General features: G+C 42.9%; 1 protein-coding gene and 1 pseudogene across 3 annotated transcripts in view; both read right to left on the bottom strand.

Annotated features, from left to right (window-relative positions):
- SASH1 (SAM and SH3 domain containing 1) overlaps positions 1–21,139 on the bottom strand; it is a 220,390-nt gene that overhangs the window by 158,141 nt on the left and 41,110 nt on the right. The window contains exon 1 of one of the 3 annotated variants that reach the window (XM_059700633.1): positions 8,757–9,589. The exons of 1 other annotated variant lie outside the window; for it this stretch is intronic. In XM_059700633.1, the coding sequence (XP_059556616.1) occupies positions 8,757–8,876 (120 nt within the window). In that variant the 5' untranslated portion in view covers positions 8,877–9,589. Of the gene's footprint in view, positions 1–8,756; positions 9,590–21,139 lie in introns of those variants that run through there. One more of the 3 variants, XM_059700638.1, reaches the window with a different exon arrangement.
- Positions 11,265–12,375, bottom strand: LOC132236974 (large ribosomal subunit protein uL22-like; annotated as a pseudogene).

Raw genomic sequence — 21,139 nt, 5'->3', positions numbered from 1 at the left:
GAGAATCATGGATCGGCAACCTCCTGCACGCCCCTACTGGGGATGGAGCCCACAGCCCGAGTATGTGCTCTTGACTGGGAATCGAACCCAGGACCCTTCAGTCCGCAGGCCGACACTCTATCCACTGAGCCAAATCAGCTAGGGCAAAGATACTTATTTTTGAACTAGAATATTCATTTCTTCTACAATAACTTCATATTGAAACACTCTATTTTTTACAAGCACCCAAAAAAACCATATAAACACTTTTTTTTTTCTTTAGCTATAGTAAAGAAAAAAACTTGTTGGTTGATAGCAAGTCTTAGGCAAAAGTATTACAGTCCACAAAATTAACTGGAGAGAATTATAAAGTAACGAGGGCTCAGGGTACATAGCAAGATTTTATCCTCAATGGCACTTTTAGTTAAAATGACAATTACATGCATTATTTTTCCTTCACTTTTACTTCTTCCATTATCTGCATGCTAGGGGAGAGAATGAAGCTACAATCTGGCACAGAGAGACAGGAAACACAGTGGCCCTTCCTCACTCACTACTTGCTGTAAAACCAAACTGACAAACAATGATGAAGCACCGAAATCAACTATAAACTATGCACCAAAATCAAAATCAACTATAGACACCACAGAGAGCTGCAATGTATCTCTCTGGAACATGGAAAAAGAGTCTTCAGAGCATGCACTATAGATACAAACATATTCACATTTTCACCCATCATCTTAGAAAGGTGAAAGACAATAAGAGATCCCTTCGGAAAAGAGAGAATACTGGTTTCAGAGAGGGAAACCTATCTCATTACCAAGCTTTTGTTGTCTAAGTCACAGAGATACCATAATGCCTGGGTACCTAGTCTCCGGCTGGAGTGGTCTCTATTACATGACTTGACAGCAAGAAAAAATATAAGATAGGTTATCTCTATGAAGCATCTCGCCTGATTAATGCTACCCAGGGAGACAGTTACACAACTAAACAGCTGGCTAGGAGCAAAGCTAATGTGGAACACACCCACCCCTTTCAGGTACTGTTACCAAACGTCAGTTAATTAATAAATGAGCATGCCATCTGAGAAATGACAAATCCAAGCGGTCATACTACATATTTTACCTCAAAATTAGTCTGAAGATTTGGTTAATTCTTACAGTCTTGGTCTTTACTCACTGGTATTATATGGTACAGTTAACTCTTAGAGCTTTAGCCTCCATCCATTTAAATTCACCATTTTGAGACCAATTTTATTTCAACTGAATGATAAGAATGTGTGGAAGTCATGGGTAAGCACATCATAAATTCCAGTGAGATTATGATGGCTCAGTCTGAAGCAGACAGTACATTAAGTAAATGACTAGTTATAGGTTTTCCTCGTATGTCCTTCATAAACTTGAGCTACAGATTTGCTTGTGAATCCATCTGCACAACTGAGTATTTCCCCCTCTTCGCTGTCCTCCAGAATCAGCTTTGAAAAGATGGAATTAAAGATCTTTTAGCTCCAGTATTTTGTTCACATCATTGTAAGTAATAATTCCCTTCGTTAAGGACCCACATCATTCCTCCAATACAGAGACAAGAAATAGATGTGTGGGGTGTGTGTGTGTGTGTGTGTGTGTGTGTGTGTGTGTGTGTGTCTAGATAGATATTTCTTCAGAACAACAACAAAAATCAGAAGACTATCACATCTCTCAAGATCTCTTTCATTCACCCAGCCTACTCTTGAACTTAAAAGAATTATCAAAAGAAAGCTACCATGGAGCCCTTTATTACTTACAGATATTGAGTAAAATATTGGACCTAATGGAAGCCAGATGATACATAACTGATGTTTCATCAACATCTAGTCCAGGCCCTCATCTTTTCTTGCCTGGATCACTCAAGTAGTCTCCTTCCAGATTCATCACCAACTCATCACCCACAAATACTACTTTTCTAAAACAAAGAAGTGATCGTGTCACATGCCAGCTGAAAATTCTGCAACCGCTTCTCACTGGAGCCTATGGAATGATTCCAGCTACCCCACCCTCACCCTCAGGACCCGGTTCCATGGTGCCACTTCAGTGCCCTGAGCTCCCCCATCTTTATTCCCTTGGGCTCTTCCCAGCAGGCGCTTCCTCCCTTCTTTCCCCTTTAACCCTCATCACAGGGGGGAACCTCCACAGTACTAGGGCCCAAATCAATTGACATTTCTGGGAACTGGACTCGCTGGCACCACACTGGCCCAAGTCCACTCAGTGCTCCTGACTCCCTGTCCACACTGCTCCTGCCATCTCGGGGCTGCTACTTTTACTGCAAAACTGTCTTTCTGGAAGCCCGGGGTACATGTTGCTAGTACTTAGCTCAATAGCTCAAGGAAAAAGATGGACAGTCAATGCCTTAATAAACATGTGATAGAATGAACTCTAAAACTGCAACAAGGAATTAATTTCCAGGAAATAACACATGATTCCACTCCCATCTGCTGTTTCCTAAGTGTGTGACTTAGGACAGGGGTGTTTACCTCTCCACTATAAAATGGGAACAACAATGCCCACTGGTCACAATGAGAGAGGATCAAGAATGGGAAGGGCCCAGCAAGACACAGGGATGGGATGCAGTACCGTGAGCACCAAGTCCTCCCCCTCCACCTCCGCCACCTCCTCCATTTCTCCACCTCCTCCCCCTCCATCTCCTCCACCTCCTCCATTTCTCCACCTCCTCCACCTCCTCCATCTCTTCACCTCCTCCCCCTCCATCTCCTCCACCTCCTCCATTTCTCCACCTCCTCCACCTCCTCCATTTCTTCACCTCCTCCCCCTCCATCTCCTCCACCTCCTCCATTTCTCCACCTCCTCCCCCTCCACCTCCGCCACCTCCTCCATTTCTTCACCTCCTCCCCCTCCATCTCCTCCACCCCCTTTATTTCTCCACCTCCCCACCTTCCATCAGGAGAATTTGAAGTAAACAATGAAAACCAGGATGTCAGTAATAATTCAGGTTGAAGAGTATGGACGAAAGGGGCCACACGCTGACCTGACAAGCTCAGGGGAGGCCTGCGTGGCAGCCTAGCAGACTCAGAGACCTAAAATAACCACAAAGGATGGTCTGAAATTAAACTTTAACTAAAAGCAGTTATGGTGGGCAGTTATGTCCTAGGCCGGTATCTTCACTGACAAGGTCAACCTTTACCTTAACGGAGCCTATCTGTCTTTTTGCATCTATGATAACATACCCTTGAAATGTCTGGGTGACTTGTGACTTCCCTGTATCTGGAGCCCCTGGGGCACAACCAGGTGTGCTGGGTCCCAGGACAGATACCACAAATTCCTTCATCCTCATGTTAACTGTTCCTATACCCACCTAAGTATGTGTCCATCATTTTACTTTTTATCCTATCCCAGAGGTTTCCCCGCTTGGCTTAATCCCACCTCCTTAATCTATCACCAATGAATTTCATGTAGCTCACCTATGTCCCTCCTTTGATTGTAAATGTATAAATACAATTGTAACCCCGCCATTCTTCGGAGCACTATCTCAATTCGTTGAGGTTCTGCTTCCCGGCATATGTAGACAGTTTGGCTCAAATAAACTCACAAAAATTCTTTACAGGTTTCAATGGTTTTTTTACTTTAACAAGAGGAAAGAGTTTCAAGGTAGAAAATGACAAATGAGGGCAGAATGGGGCACATGGAAGGTCACCCTAGTGCAGGGGTCTCTTTTGACAGCAAGATACTTAGACAGGCAAGAATTATGAAAGGCGGATTGGTGTGGTCCCCGCTGGGCTCCTGACTCTGCTCCCTGGAGCCCTTCCACTCCTCCGCCCTAAAAGAGTGGGAGGCTCACTTCCAAGTTCTCTTCAGCCCCTCCCATACATCACCCTGCAGCTTCCCCACTTACAAAAAGCCAGAAACCTTTGGGCTGGCTAACAGGAACATAAGATTAAGATGAAGTCAGAATATTTGAAACTGGGGCTGACTCTCCAATTCCAAGACCTAATATTAATTAAGTCATCAGCTGACCAGGTTCAGAGTAATACACCACCCAAGGAATATATAAACTGCTGCTTTCAAAGGAGTTTGCATTTTAAAAGCTCCCTTAGGAATCTCACTAACATCTCCCCTCCCCCACACTTTCCCTAAAACTACAAAGAAAAAGGAGGGTCTCTTTTTTTAAAGAAAACAACAGCAAATCAGGTTAAACCTAACATTTATAGACTGAAGCCTATTACATACTTTTCTGCAGATTGCAAAGGATTCAGAGGCGGGAAGAGGCCCAGAGTACCTCTGTACAAAGGATATTCTCTAAGAAAGGCTAGGAAATGGGTGTAAACTGTAGGAACAGAGCAGGGAACAGAGGAAGTATAAGGCTGGGGGAGGTACCTCTAGCAGGATCTTGAAAACAATAGTCACTTACAAATGCTCTTCCCCACGATTCCCAGCTAACAAGTAGCTTTAAAGGCCAGGCTCAGCTTGAAGAGGCCCTGGAATTCTAGAGGAAAAACTTAAGAACCAGAACTTACCCAATGGATAAATCAGCAGTCAAAAACTGATCTACCATCTCTAACCACATCTCATTACCTTAGCAATTCCCACTCTCAAAAACATCTTATCCTCGGGGCCTCACCACAAAAAAGGAATGTTGAGTCTGCAACACACAGTAAAGATGATAGAGAGTAAACCCCCACTAACCCATTCTGCACTTCTCAGCAGAAGTCTAAGCATGTCATGGTGGAAGGTGACATGCTTTGAAAACCCAGGCAGACCACATGTTGCCGAGTTAGAGAACAGAAGAGCACACTTCACAATTGGCCATTCCTGTTCCCAGTAAGCACCAGGATTTTAGTTCGCATGATGAAGCTGACCAAGAGGTAGCTTTGGCACGAGCACCATTTATTAATGTCTATAATGTCTACCCCCTTACAGCAGGTACATGAGCCTTTACGGCACTGAATTTTGATGTGGCTTCTGCACATCAAAGGAAGCACATCCTTTTTCTCTTTTTTTTTTATTCAATAAAACCATGTTCTCAGCACCCGATCAGTCCCAGGCTCTGGAGATAGAAAAATGAGTAAAATACTGACCCTGCCCTCCAGGCATTCCCTGTTGATAGTGTTTTGCTAAACTCATTTTTTCCTATCTATTTACATTTTCACTTATTAGCATTTATTCGTTCAAGCAGGGCTCACACAATTTCATGCTATAAACTATACCATTATTTCTTCTCTAAATAAGCATTTTGTTAACAATTATCTAAAAGCAGCTACCTGTTGAGGAACTGTGCTGGACTAGATTAATTTAAATGCAAAATGTGTCCTGACAAAATCAACTACCGTATTTACTGAGTAAGATCCAAGTCTCTGGGGCAACACCCTTCCCAGGATTCACACCAACAAAATCCTCAGGGGCAGAAACTGCTCATTCACCTAAAAAAAGTTTTAACCTCACAGGCCTTGAGGTTTGATTTTTATACCTTAGACCAGTGATGGCGAACCTTTTGAGCTCGGCGTGTCAGCATTTTGAAAAACCCTAACTTGACTCTGCCGTGGCACATATAGAAATTTTTTGATATTTGCCACCATAGTAAAACAAAGACTTACATTTTTCATATTTATTTTATATATTTAAATGCCATTTAACAAAGAAAAATCAACCAAAAAAATGAGTTCGCGTGTCACCTCTGACACGCGTGTCATAGGTTCGCCATCACTGCCTTAGATGAACCTAAATGAATAAAGTAGCAATCAGGACTGAAACCTTGTTAGAATTGTGGACGAAAGGAGTCACATGCTAACCTGACAAGCTCAGGGGAAGCCTGCGTGGCAGTCTTGCAAACTCAGGGACCTAAAATAACCACAAAGGATGGTCTGAAAATTAAATATCTAACTACAAACAGGTTATAATGGGTGGTCATGTCTAAGCCGATATCTTCACTGACAAGGTCAACCTTTGCCTTAACTGAGCCTATCTGTCTTTTTGCATCTATGATAACATACCCTTGAAATGTCTGGGTAACTTGTGACTTCCCTGTATCTGGAGCCCCTGGGGCACAACCAGGTGTGCTGGGTCCCAGGACAGATACTACAAATTCCTTCATTATCATGTTAATTGTTATCCCTCCTCCTTAATCTATCACCAATAAATTTCATGTAACCCACCTATGTTCCTCCTTTTATTGAAATGTATAAATACAAAAGTAACCCCTCCATTCTCCGGAGCACTATCTCAATTCGTTGAGGTTCTGCTTCCCGGCATATGTCGACAGTTTGGCTCAAATAAGCTCACAAAAGCTCTTTACAGGTTTCAATGATTTTTTTTACGTTAACAGAATGTTTGGATGTGTATTTCCCCCACTAGCTCTACTCCCCTCCTCAAGTTCAGTATTAAAAAGCAATCTTTCAAATAGCATTTTCCTAAAGTACTCGATGTCATTATGTTTCTACCAAGTCGATCTGGGATGGTTCGCTTTGGAGAATCGTGGCATCAGGCTCCTGATGGTGGGGGTCAGAGACCTGGGGTACAGTCTGACATTGTCAGCTAATAAGGTATGCATGCCATTGGTCAAGTCACTTTACCTGACTAGGCCTAGAGATTGCAAAATCCCTTATTTTAAATACAAAAATGAAGTAAGTTGTGTCTTTTTAAAAAAAAAAAAAAAATCTTAGTAAGAATAGAGAAAGGCAACTATTAGTGTCTTGATACAGTCCCCCAAAGATGCAGTTTTCTATAAACACTTGGATGACAGCTTTCTCGTGGAAAAGAGTTCCTTCCTTTAAACCTCGTGACTTTCTCCAGGCAGGTAAAAAGGAGAGGTAACCCATGTCTTCCAGATTTTAGTAAGGGGCAATTCTGATGTTCAAAGTTACCCCAAAGGGAAATAATACTGTATAAAGAAATGGACAAACATGAGCATAACCTATTCGAGATGATCTTTTCGCTCTTTTCCAGCCTTACACTGAACTAGTTCTGTAAAAAGTACATATTTTCTCTTCTCCTGCATCTGCCCTTTGAATAGCAGCTCTGAGCTTCTCAAGCCCCACCCACCTCTTAACTCCACCAGAGAACACTCTGCAGCAATTGACCCAACAGCCCTGGAATCTGCCAAGGAAAGGTGAATAAATTTTCTGACAGTGCCACCTGCCAACCCTCCCCTCCAAACAACCCTGAGCCCCCCCTTACATTTAAGTGAGCCCCTCCAACTCTCTCCTCCCCAGCCTATGCCCTAGTAAGGACACCAGTGATGTTACCAAACCCATTTTCTCAGTGACTGATAATTTAGTGAGCTCTACGCAAGAAATAAGATAAGCTTCCTGCTCCTTGGCAACTTTAAAAAACAATTTGCCACCATAACTTTCAAATGTTCATTGGGTTTTCTGGGATTTCATTGAAGGACTATATTCACTAGCAATGTTCAGAAAATGCAAAGACAGGCGGTTTTATATTTTAAAACATATACATTGTTTACAAAATATCAGAGAGTGAGAGCAGACAGAAATCTTTGAGAAACCCTCTCTGATTTTCTGTACAGTGACAATCCTAACACCAATGGACCCCTGAAAACGGAATAACCAGGACCTCGAGGCAAAAAATGAAACACAGGGAGGGTGGGGAGTGAGAGAGCTATCATTTATTGAGCAACTACTATATGCCAGGCACTATCCTGAGTACTACATATACATCAAGTCCGCTAAATCTCAAAAAAACTAAGAAGAAAGGCTCCTTTGCCTCACTTTGCAGGTGACGAAATTGAAGATCAGAGGCACTGAATACCTTGGTCATATAATCAGTCGATGGGAGAGGTGAGATTTGACGGAGGCTAAAACTCACTCTAAAGCCTAAGAGCTTAATTACTATGCTAAAAAAGGATACATGGTTCATCATCCCGAAAGGGGAATTTCTCTCTCAAAACTATACCTTTCACTTGAAAAATTAAAGATCCCAGAGTAAATTCACAGCCTTTTCTGATGATCTACACAACTGCCAATTCCAAACCTTTTAAGCAAAAATTGACTTTTAACGTGTATATTAAGGTGTCTGACTCTCAAAATCCCCACCCAGGTAATGTGTCTACCTGCCTACCAACAGCTCCATCAAAGTAAATCTAATACCCCCAGGCATGAACCCTCCTCGAGTAAAGCTACCTTCTCCATGCAGAACTATTTTTCAGAAATTATGCCAAGTCCAAGGGCGGTTTGAAAACATTACTGGACATTTCAAAATACATGACAAGACATTTAGCAAAACAAGTCCCATTGTTTTTAGCCCCAAACATGTAACAACAAATACCCTGTAATTCTACAAGTTGAAAAACTGCAAACACACTAAGTGAAGTTGGTGGTGGTGCTGAGTAAGGCTATGGTTGCTCTTCTCTCCTGGCCAGACAACAAATGGTGAAGAGATAAACATCAGTTAACCTCAGCCTCTTCCCAGCTCCAACTGTGACAGTACAGCAGCCAAATACTAATTATTTACATTTACTCTTTGAAGGACTCTTTCCAGCTTTTTCCACCCCAGCTTCCCAGCAGGTGTCCCAGATTAGACTATGGACTACCCCCGATTGTTTAAGAAATATCTTTGATGTGATCTGTGGCTGGTTATTTTTTAATTAGGGTTTGAAATCCTATACCGTGTGCATTTAACCCCCTCAGAACTGGAGCCGGAGAAGGACGACTCCCAGGTGCGGGCTGGCCAAGTCGGCGCGCGCACAGGGAACCCCGGGTCGCCGAGGGGCTGCCCGACGCCACCGGCCCGCGACCGTCCCTTCCCGCGCCTCCCCGGCCCCGGGGGACTCACCAGGATGCCCATCACGTCGGTCCAGAGTCGGGAGAACGTCTTGGACATGCTAGCCCCCGTCTCGGACTCCGACTCGGACTCTGCCTCTGGCCCCGGGCCGGCTGCTCCCGCATCCTCCATGGCCGCGTCCCGCACGCTGGCCCAACGTCCCGCTCCCTGGGGCACACGCGCCCCTCTGCAGATCGCGGCCGGCCCCCGGCGCCCGGTCCCCGCCCGCGGCGTCACCGAGGCGCGCACCCGCGCCGCATCCCCCTGCGACCCAGCGGGGGCCCCTCGCGGGCGCCCGCACCTCGGCTCGAGGTGGCGGCGGGCTGCGCAACTGACAAGTCCACAAACTTTCCCACCCCGGCCGCGCGCGGCCACCGGGCAGCAGGAGGCAAAGTTCGCACCACTGAGCTCTCCGGCGGGGAATCGGGGCAGCCCAGGAGCAATTACACCCGCCGCCAAGGCGTTTCTTCCTGTGACGAGGCCCGACGCACTATGGCACGCGACTCACTCCGGCCAGCAAGTCCGGGCAGGCTCCCGCCCGGGTGATCGCGGTGCCCCCGGGGCTCGGAAGGAGCTCCCGGGACCCCTCTTTTCAGAATGAGCTCTTCCAGCTCCACATGACTCTCTCCCCTCCCCGCGACAGAGAGCGTTTAGCAACAAAAGGTGCTCTGATGTCGGGCTCTTTGCATGGAAATGAGCCACGGCCAGGAGAACAAATCGCCTGTTGAAAGAGCAGCCGCGCCGCAGCCTCCCGCCCGCACCGCTTTCCAATCACGCCGCCGAGTCGCTGAAACACTTTGGTCACCGCAAGTCCAAAGTCCATCCTTCCGCGACCGGCGCGGGGAGCGTGCACAAGTCGTCAGTTACAGCCCGCACCTCGCCCTTCGGGAAGTCGAGCGACCTCGGGAATCACAACTCGGCCTCTGTCGGCCGAGACTGGGTTGAAAGACGAGTGTGAAAGCGTGGGCACGAGCCATTGTTTGTATCGTTTTTATTGGGAGTGGTGACATTTTGGTCCCTGGGTGCCCGCAATGCCGTGCGCTGCTAGGGGTTTCCGCTAATGAGGGGAATTGCCCTTTGGGTTTTAATGGTTCCTTCACTCACAGCAAGGCCAGAGGGAAGGGCCATTTTCAAAACGAAATGTGATGGCTGTAGTCATCTAGCCAGTCCACACTGGGGGCCCTGTGTGTGCTTTTCCAAGGACAAGTTTCGTGGCAGATTTATATTATGAGGGAAATAGCACTGTGGAGGTATTTCCCCTTTCGTGAGTCTTTCTTTAAAAAACACTCAGAGAGCCTGGGCGGTGTGGCTCAGTGGTTGAGCATCAACCCATGAGCCAGGAAGTCACGGTTTGATTCCCGGTCAGGGCACATTCCTGGGTTGCTGGCTCCATCCCCAGTAGGGGGCATGCAGGAGGCATCCGATTGATGTTGTTTCTCTCCCATTGAGGTTTATATCTCTCTGTTCATCTCCCTCTCTTTCTAAAACATAAAAAAAAAAAAATTAAAAATCAATAAAAACATTAAAAAAAAAAGAAACAGTACATTATAAGAAAAAGAAAAAAACTTCAGAGAATTTTCCCTGGGATATGACAGCACATGTCACCTTTGATTTGGTGAGGGATCACTTTGTGAAACAGTCAAGAAATCACTAGGAACCTGCCCATTGGTGAAAGGGCTGAGTGGTACAAAAAAACAGGTGAGGTGCCCCAGGCAGAGGGAGCCCTTGCTGGTTTTAGAGGCCTCTGTTGGTGTTGCTCTTTTCTTCTGAGCCCACAAAAAAAAAAAAGGAAGAGGAAAAGAATGTGTCCTTGAAATCCCCTTACTAAAGTATTAATGACTGGGATAACTATCAATGCAAATGGCTGAATAGCACTTACGGAAAAGTCCAAATAATTCAATGTAAGAACATAATCCTCCATGACAATAAATTTTGAAAGGAAAGAAAAGGAATGAGAAAGTTTTCCCTTGAAAATAAGGTGGTATTGTGTTGAAGTAGAAAGAGCAAAGGAAGCTGAATCAACATGGCCAGGCCTAGTATTTCTTGTGCTGATGTCAGAGATGCTCGGAATCCAAATAAATTCAGTTGAAGCAGTGGTTGGCTTATAATAAATTATTATTATTACATCTATAAAGACATGAAAGTACGTAAATGATGGGAACAGGTAAAATACCCTTTTAGAGTTGATTTTACTGGTATATTTAAGAATTTCATTGTACAGTATTAGCCATTTGGTACTTTATTAAATTCAAGAAAATACAAAGAACTGTGCTGCTTCTGCCAGCAGGCAGCTTATTCTCTGCATAAATACTTTCCAGCAAGTGACTGAGCACAGAGTCAAGAAAATGGAGGTGTGGGGGGGGGGGGGGCGGAGGGGTGGATTAAGGGCTGCAGTAACAGCCTTTCCCTTAACTCATCAGATGACCCAGAGGCAAAGCACTTAACCTTTGGGGGGTAGGGATGTTTGCAGTTTCCCAATCCTAGAAGAGACAAGACCACACTCATTGCCACTTACCTCCTCAGAGGTGATATTATATTGCAGGGTCACCTTTTAGCAACAACACACATATCGGTATAATTCAACCTATAGAAATCCACCCACCCTAGATAATCAGGCTCCTTTACCCCGTGCTCCCTAATAAATAGATACAAAAATGAGATAAGTAATGTTTGGGGGAGGGGGTGGGAGAGAATGTTGATAACAATAATTTTTTTTCTTTTATTAGCATTTACTTTATTCTGAATTTAATCCCAGGTCATAAGTTTTTGTTTCTTCTGGAATATCTTTTTCTTCTGTGCAGCCTCCTCTTCTAGTTTAGGAACAATCTGCTGTTTTTCAGTAAGGAACATGTCCATGTGGCAGAGAGAGCTCATGTATGGGTTAACCTGACCATGAGCTCTGTAAGCTCTGTGTCACATCTGGGGAGCTTTGTTCACTGGATGTGCTCAATGACCAGCGGATCTACATCTAAACCCTTACGGTCAGCATTACTCTCTTCATTGTTAAGCATGTGAAGCAAAAATTCTGCATTCTTTTGGGCCATTGGCTCGGCCTCCGGCCCCACTGTTTGGCCTGGGCACACCTACCAATGCCACCATTGTAATAATGGAAAGGCACACACTGCTTCTGCACTTGATCTTAGCCAAAAGGCCGAGAAGCGATACACACTGCTTCTGTAGAGTGACATCCTTCAGACACTTGGCGGCTTTTCTGATAGGCATGCCCTTGCTGGCCTGGGCAGTTTCGTGAGTGTTCTTAAAGTGAACATGAAGGTTGGGATCTCTTGATTTGCATGATTTTGTGGGGTTTTCTGGGTAAAGTGAATAGTGAACTTTTCTGAGGTCACCTCTGGTCATTTTTGGGAAGAGCTTGATAACAATAATTTTGTTGTCTGTACAGGAACATGAAATTTTGAGTAGCCACTTTTTTACTTCTTGAACATGAATAGTTTGGTTGACCATTTAAAAAATGAAGCTGAACCTCTTTACTCATCTTCATGATATAACGACCCCTCAAAATGAGTCTGATTATTCTCCCAAATTTTAGTCTTCTTTCTTTAGTTAATGCCCATCTTTATTTCCAACAATTCCTTTGGGACTTTTTAACAAAATATGAAAGACTAATCATCAACATCACAATCATCATCATACTATTCCAAAGTCCCAGGGGTACCATTTACAAAAAGCTCTTAGCATAGGGTGGGAAAGGGCCCATGAGGTGATCTTGGTCAAATCCCTTCTTTTTCAGATGAAGAAATGGTCTCCAGAGGACTTGCATGATCAGTCTAAGTGAGCACAGCTACACGGAGCAAAATCAAAGGCAGACATCCTGATTACTTTTAAAAGTGCTTTCATTTAGATTGCAATGTATTTGATTCTCACAAAGCTCAGGAAGGTAGGCAAGTTTGGATGTTCCATTAAATATGTGTGTACAGAAAATATACAAAAATCCTGCTCTCCTTTTTTTCCCTTTCCATGGGACTCGTCGCATCCAGCTCGTTGGCATTGTTATGATGTTGGGGGAGGAATTCTGAAGGATCCTCTTCTAGAGAATCCTCTTTTAGAAAGGAATCTAGAAGATTTTCCAGACTTCTACTAGAGACTCAAAATTAATTGTGAAATCAATTCTGTGGGTCCTGATAAACTTTCATTACCATGAATGAGAAGAAAACTATCAGAGTGCATTCACTTAGTGTAAATATTGACAATGCACTTATCACAAAAACTTATTTCTTGAAAGTTAGTCTGAGTCATATTACTGCATATATATGTGTAAAACGCATGTACATATAGTCGCATGTGTACATATACATGTAAATGCTGGCTTGATTTGTAAAAAGTGGTTCTTATTCTGAGTCAGGAGAACTAAAGATTAAAAGTCACTAATTCAGACATTGTAGGGTGTTGCCTGTAACCTGATGAGGTCATCATTCTGACATAAGGAAGGTAACCAGCCAATTGCTTAGCAGTCAAGGTGGAGTTTGATAGTAGGAAGCACAAAGTTAATGGGATCAGGAAAGCTGGTTTAAATTTTTACTCAGGTTTTTATGACTTGAGTGAAAGAGCAAGTGGTTTATTGGGCAAGTTATTTATCTCATCTGTATGATGAGATAATTCCACCTATTTAATATGGTTGTCAGTGATAAGGCAAATGATAATTCTCTGAATTAGAACGGTTTTCCCATTTTCCTTCCCTTTACTCTTCCTTCCTTTACTCACAGAGACCATGAAGACATCTATAAAATTTCCTTGTTTATACCTAAATGTCTTGAGTTACACAAAGGAGTAATTCCTAGCTCTGGAATGTGGTTGTTGAATAATGAATTTAGGAGGTTATCTCTAGTAGGGTGGGATCATTAGAACTATTCAGTATTAATGGTAAAGATAATAATAACAGTAATATCAATATCTGTCATTTACTGAACATCTATGCTATGATACTGTTTGACATTTTAAAATTATTTTATTTAAACTTTAAATAGAATATATGACTTTTCACTACAATCCAACCCTCCCACCCTGCTCACTTCCCATTTCAGTAGTACTCAGTGGCATCCATGTATTTGTTCAAGCTAACAACTTCAGAGACGTGCTTGGTTCCTGCTCCTCCCACACCATCACTCTCCCCGAAACCGAGAATAAGCCCTATTGATTCTACTTTCTAAATATAGGGTATCCCCCCAAAATGTATACCGACTCTTTGAATAATTATGTGTTTATTAAAATATATTTCATTTTCAAAATTGAGCTATTAGCTGTTACAGTGTGTATACATTTTGAGGGACACCCTTTGTATGTTAAGTGCATCTACTTTTCTCCATTTCCACTGCCACTGCCTTAGTCCATACTTCCATCATCTTTTACAATTTTTATCTAGATCAGTGCTTCTCAAGTGTGGACTCAAGGATAGAAGCATTAGTATCACTTAGGAACTTGTTAAAAATGGAAATTTCCACCACCAGCCCCAAAAGCCTACTGAGTTAGACGATCTGGGGGTGGAAGGAGTGATCTGCATGTTAACAACCTCCTCAGGTAACCGTGATATCTGCTCAAGTTTGAGAGCTACTTGGAACTATGAGAATGTCAAAATAGGAAAAATAATGAACACATTGTTGAAGAAATGTTAAGTTTTATAATATAACATATTGAAAAACTATACCAGTAGATTGCTTTAAAAGTTAATTAATAAAAGAAACTGTCATGAGATAAGTGAATGGAGATTGCAAAATCAGATGTTCAGAGATACTTGGTCTTAAAGAGCAGACAATGGCCGTAACCGGTTTGGCTCAGTGGATAGAGCGTCGGCCTGCGGACTGAAGGGTCCCAGGTTCCATTCCGGTCAAGGGCATGTACCTTGGCTGTGGGCACATCCCCAGTGGGGGGTGTGCAGGAGGCAGCTGATCAATGTTTCTCGCTCATCGATGTTTCTAACTCTCTATCCCTCTCCCTTCCTCTCTGTAAAAAAACCAATAAAATATATTTAAAAAATAAAATAAAGAGCAGACAATGAAATATAGTTAGGTGCTGCATAGTGACGGTATAGTCAACGATGAACCACATAAACGACCATGTTCCTGTCCTATCTAATAAAAGAGAAAAATGGTAATTGGCGTACGACGATACCCTTTTCATTGGCTAATCAGGGCTATATGCAAATTAACTGCCAACTATGATTGGCAGTTAACTGCCAACTAAGATTGGCAGTTAACTGCCAACAAGATGGTGGTTAATTTGCATATGTAGGCACAATGCAGGGAGGCAAAAGGGAAAGCAGGAAGAAGCCCCCTGCCACTGACAGTGATCGGAAACCCAGGGGGGAGCTAAGAGCTGGGGGGCAGGGCAAAGGCGGCCCTGGGGCCGCCTTTGCCCTGCCCCCCAGTCACGATCGGAGAATCAGGCGCCTTTGCCGCCCTGGCCAGTGATAGCAGGAAGTAGGGGTGGAGCCAGCGATGGGAGCTGGACACGGTCAAAGCTGGCAGTCCTGGGAGCTAGGGGTCCCTTGCCTGGGCCTAAAGTGGAGCCCACGATCGCGGGGCCGCTGTAGCTGCGGGTCCCCGCTGCCCGGGCCAAACAACTAGGCCAGAGGCCTCAGGCCTGGTCAAGGGGCCGATCCGGTGATTGGTGATCGGAGGGTGATGAGGGTCAACTCCTCTGGCCAAGGCATCAGGCCTGGGTGGGGGGCGGAGCCGGGGATTGGGGGGATATGATGGTCCCCTTGCCCAGGCCTGAAGCCTGGGTCAGAGGCGTCAGGCTTGGGCGGGGGGTGGAGCAATCGATCAGAGGGAGATGGGGGTCCCCTGCCCAGGCATGATTCCTGGGCCAGAGGCCTCAGGCCTGGGCAGGGGCCAGAGCCAGTGATCAGGGGGAGATGGGGGTCCCCTGTCCAAGCCTGACACCTCTGTCAGAGGCGTCAGGCCTGGGCAAGGGGCCGATCAGGCGGTCGGAGGGTGATGGGGGTCTACACCTCTGGCCGAGGCATCAGGCCTGGGCAAGGGGCCGATCCTGCGATTGGAGGGTGATGGGGGTCAACGCCTGAGGGCTCCCAGTATGTGAGAGGGGGCAGGCTGGGCTGAGGGACACTCCCCCCCACACACACACCCAGTGCACGAATTTCGTGCACCGGGCCCCTAGTAAGATTATAACGGAGCTGAAAAATTCCTATTGCTTGGTGACATCGTGACATTGATGTTACATGTGTATTACTCACATGTGTGTGTTTATGGTGATGCTGGTGGAAATAAACACACTACACTGCCAGTCATGTAAAAGCAAGCACATGCAATTATGTGTAGCACATAATACTTGATAATGATTAAAAATGACTGTTACTGGTTTATGTTTTTACTAGACTATATCATTTATCGGTATTTTATTCTACTTATAAAAACATAGTTTGCTGTGTTATGCTGGCAGCAGCCTCAACACATCTCATGTTTACTGCATCTCTTGATTCTGTCATTTTCTCTTGCATTTGATTTAATTTCATGTCGTTTTGTACAGTAACATGCTGCACAGGTTGTGTCCTAGGAGCGATAGGCTACAGGAAGCCTAGGTGTGTAGTAGGCTATTCCATCTAGGTTTGCGTAAGTGCACTCTGTGATAAATCACCTAATGGCACATTCCTCAGGATGTATTCCGGAGCTTCAGCAGAGCATGAATGATTGTATTGGAATAAAAATGTGTTACCCATAAGAATGGCTCATGTTTTAAGAAAACAGCTTCATTTTAATACTTTTTATTTTTGAAAGACAACACATTTTCTTCAGAGAAAATGTGAGATTAAGCAGAGATTAGATCTAAACAATTATAAATAATCCAATTTTATTTATTTTTATTTTTTTTTAGCACATAGCCTTCTGAAATTGAGCAATAGAAATAGATCAGCTCATTTAATTTTTGCCAACCGTCAGCAACCCTCTCTGACGTTTCAAGGCAGGGCGTTCCACAATGCCTCAGAGAACTAACTTCAAGGAGAGAATGAAAGCCTAAAATATTTTTTCCCAGACAATCCCAAAGAAATATTTTCCCACAAATCACAAATGCCCTAAAGGTAAGCCAAGCCCATGCTAAGGCATTACCTGTTTAAAAGCCTCTTGATTATGGAGTATTTGATAAGAGATCAGAAAAGAGGTAAGAGAGATTAAAACAAAGTGAAGATGGCAGGAACAGGCTACGGAGAGAAGCTGAATAAGCAAAATGAGGATTCAGGGTTATAAATACTCTTATTCCACTCACTGGGAGAGGAATCCTACCAGCCTCGCCAGTTAGGTTGCCATCTATGTTGTTACTATGAGACACCGTGGTTCTGCCTGGGAATTATTCTTCAGGTACAACACTGCCTTGAGTGACACTTCACACCACATAGCAGGATGAGACTAGGTCATTTCTAAGCCTGCTTGTAAATCCGAAATATAAGGATTCTGAACTAGTCAGTAATCCACACTATAGACAAGAAACAAAAAAATTCTGGGTGGGCTGCCAACACTGAATTCACAATGCTTAGGGCAAAGAACCAGAAGACTGGAACTCACCATAAAATTGCTTCTGAATTAAGATGAGGGCAGTGTCTCCTATGGAGAGCTGAGAGGTTGTGTGAGAGCAGCCTGACACTTACTGAGAGAAAAGAAGGAAGCGCCGAGAGGGAACCGTCTTTGGAATCTTGCTCCCTGCTATTTACCTTTTCAGCTTGAGACAGGGTAAAAAAAAAAAAAGTGCTAATAAGAGATCAGAGATTATGTTAAATGTTTCCAAATTATGCAAAAAGGGGGGGGGCCTTAAAAGCACAGCTGGGAGGTACCCACCAACCAAACTGCTTCATCAATCTTGTCTAGTTTATGAATGCTACTCTTTGAGAATGCCTCCTTGGCTGTTGCTATTGCTTAAATATACTTGTGAAAATATTTTTTCCCCGTTTAATTGAAAAGCTCCAGTTAAAACTGTTGCTCTGCTTCTTCGAGGTGCTGCAATATTATGCACAGGCAATAACAGCATCTCACTTACATCAATCCTGGGAGCTGTAGAAGATGATTACAGTCTTCCCCAGAGTTGGAATATTTTTCAGAATACTTTGAACAACAACCCCCAAGATATTTTATGATTAATGGCACTTGCAAATAACTGTTTTAAAAAGCCGAGTATTGAGCTGAGTATAGCATTCTGGGGAAAGTATGTATTAACTCATTAAAACAAAGGAGAGTGTGAAATCCTTTTTCTGCTCATTTTTTAAAGGAGTCCCATATTTACTATATAAATTGCTTGAGGAAGAGCCATGATTCTGAGGGGCAGTGCCCAGCCTGATGTTAACACTGGATGTGGCTCTGCTTCATTCTGTTCTGGTCTTTCATGGAGGAGCTAACATTTTGGGTCAGTGAACAAGATTTTTATACTAGTAAAATTTCTGCCAGCTATTAAGAAGAACACTCTCTTTCATTCCTGTTCCTGGGAGTCGGGGAGTGGGGGGGTGGGGGTGGGGCTCACTTTCTATTCAGCTATAAAATTCTATCATTTAAGAATCTCTGAAACATTCATTTTTCTTCTCACGCAATCTAACTCCCCTTCTTTTCATGCATAGTGTTATAGTATTCCCCAGTCATTCAAGGCCATTTTCCTCTCCTGGGTACTTTCTTTGAAATTGCATTTCCTGTGACACACACAGAGTCATGGGCGTATGTGCACACACAGCACAGTGCGTGTACACACACACACACATACACACACACAAAGGCTCAGTTATCTCCATTTCTCTGTGCTGCCTTATACAATTGAAGTTATAAATAAATGAACTTGGTGAAGAACTCATCAAAAGAGGTGGCTCCATGGGAATGTCTCAATGAACTTCCCACACATGGAGCTATAAGTGTGAGTGGCAGGACATTGGGGTCATGGCTACTTCTTTAAATAGTGCCTTGGTCAAGCTTAGTGAAACAATTCCCTGTTTAAGGATGCACATAACATGCTCCTTTGGTTAATGCTGACCTGAATGAGGTTTGAAATAGATCTAAAAGAAATATTAATATGGGAAAGCAAACACCAGATTTTCTGGACCATTTCCCTCTCAATGAACACAAATATTTTTAAAAGGAAAAAAAATGGGTTGTCTACACATAATTTTTTCCTCTGCCTTATAAATGAAACAACTGGGTGCTAGTTACTTTTCATCTAATGAATGTTCTCAAAAATCAGATGATGTTGATTTCAATAGCAAAGACGTACTTCACAAAGGATGCTTGTTCTAGAAAATGAGGTCATTTGGACAGTCTACCCATTAAGAAAAAGCCTATTTTGCTTCAGAGGTCACCTATTGGGGCAGGAAATCCATCTTTCAGCCAGTAGACTAACATCTGGCCTAAGTCTTCTGGGCTGAAATGTCAATTTCCTGGTCTAAATAGAACACACATGAAAGAGAAAAAGAGGAAAAATACCAATCTTCACATGCTAAAGAATTCTTCAACAGTAGCATAAATAATAAGAATTCTCAACAAAGTAGCTATTCTTTAGTGATCAACAAATAAAATTAGTAAAAAACATTTATTTATTTCTGTAATAATTACTAAAAGACAAGAGGCTGAAGCTAAAAGGTAGCAAAGAGACAAATTAGCCATTCACTGGTAAACCTATAAGTAAATCAACTTTAATCTGGACCAACTAAGCACAATTCATTATGACTCATTCCAGACTGGGCCAGATTTACTATTGCACTAAGAGAGAGGAAAAGAAGTTTATGAACTAAATTAACAGAATAAAACTTTAAAAAGACAAATAGGGAGGCATTTTAATCAACATAAGAAAAATGATTTTTTTAAAGCTGCTTAAAAGTGTCATAAAATGTTTGGTATAATCTTTAAAATAAGCTGCCCCATTTATACTACTTTTTATGTAATCTTTGAGAAAATGCCATGATTTTGTCTATTCTTTTTCCTGCTGGTTCAAAGTAGAGAAATGTTTCATGTTCATTCATTCATTCATTCATTCATTCTGCAACAAATATTGGGTGCTGATTGTGTCTGACATCATATTAAGTGTTGACAAAAGACAGCTTTGGTTTTCAGGAACATCTTATCTAGTAACAGAGCTAGAAAAGTAATTAGTTGTCATATAGACACAACAAAGAGGTGCTCAGAGGAGAGGATGGTCAACCTGGTGAAAAATGAGAAGAGTTCACATAGGACATGCTTCCTATCAATGGTTTAAAGACCACACAATTCATTGGCCAGTCAAGGAAATGAAAGAAAAAGCATTCAAGGCAGAAGAAAAAGCCTGAAAGATTTAAATAAGTGGGTAACATCCGTGTGGAGGGTGAGATAGGATGTTAGAGGTAAGAAGCAGTAACATGAATGGATGATCCTGTATGCCAAGCTAAGAGCAGGATTTTATTACTTAAGTTCCTTTCAGCACAATGCTTTGTGCAACTCCACCCCCTTTCTCTTCCAATCAAGAAAGCAGAGTAGAAATGCAAGTGTGTGGTAAATTTTGATTATTTCTTACCAATTACATTGCTGATATAAACAAAATGGAACCAGTGAAAGTTTTAAGCAGGGAAGAGTTAAGCTGCCTAATTTAGGTACATGTTATAATTAACTAGAGGCCCAGCGTGTGAAATCGCATGAGACCCAGACCCGCCCTGCTGGTGGGATGCAAAAACCTGCTGCGCTGTAAGACCCATCAATGTATCTCCTGATGACTGGTCGTTTGATTGTTATGACATTACAGAATTATGGCCACTGGCCTTTTATAATATAAATGGCAATTTGGAGCCTAGAAGAGGTTGAAATTTGAGACAAGGTGATTTTCAAGAGTCATGCTATTCATTTAGGCCAATGGTTGCAGATTAATAACAAGGCACTTTGGCACATGCATATCAGTTCCTGCCTGATCCCACATTGCTTTTCTAGCTCGATCTTCTGTTATGGTCAAACGTAGAACTACTCTGGGAGGCTCTCACCTACTTTCCCCCACATTTCCTGTATTTCCTATCTTCTGCTTCTCTATTGTGTTCAGTCTATCATTTTTCCTGAAATACTCTTGCTCTCCCCCAGCTTTATTGAGATATAATTAACGTATAATATTGTGTAAGTTTAAGGTGTACAACATGTTGATTTGATACAGTACAAAATGACTCCCACCATCACATCACCATTACATTAGCTAATATTTCCATCACATCACATAATGGCAATTTCTTTTTTGTGGTGAGAATATTTAAGATTTACTCTCTTAGCAATTTCCAAAGATATCATACAGTATTGTTAATTTAGTCACCATGCTATATTCATTAGATCCCCAGAAGTAATTCATCTAATAACTGGAAGTTTTATCTTTTGACCAACAACTCCTATTTCCCCCACCCTCCAGCCCTTATAACCACCATTCTACTCTCTGTTTCTATGAGTTTGGCG

Source organism: Myotis daubentonii, chromosome 6, assembly GCF_963259705.1.
Source record: "Myotis daubentonii chromosome 6, mMyoDau2.1, whole genome shotgun sequence".
NCBI classification, from domain to species: domain Eukaryota; kingdom Metazoa; phylum Chordata; class Mammalia; order Chiroptera; family Vespertilionidae; genus Myotis; species Myotis daubentonii.
This window is presented reverse-complemented; position numbering and strand designations above follow the sequence as displayed.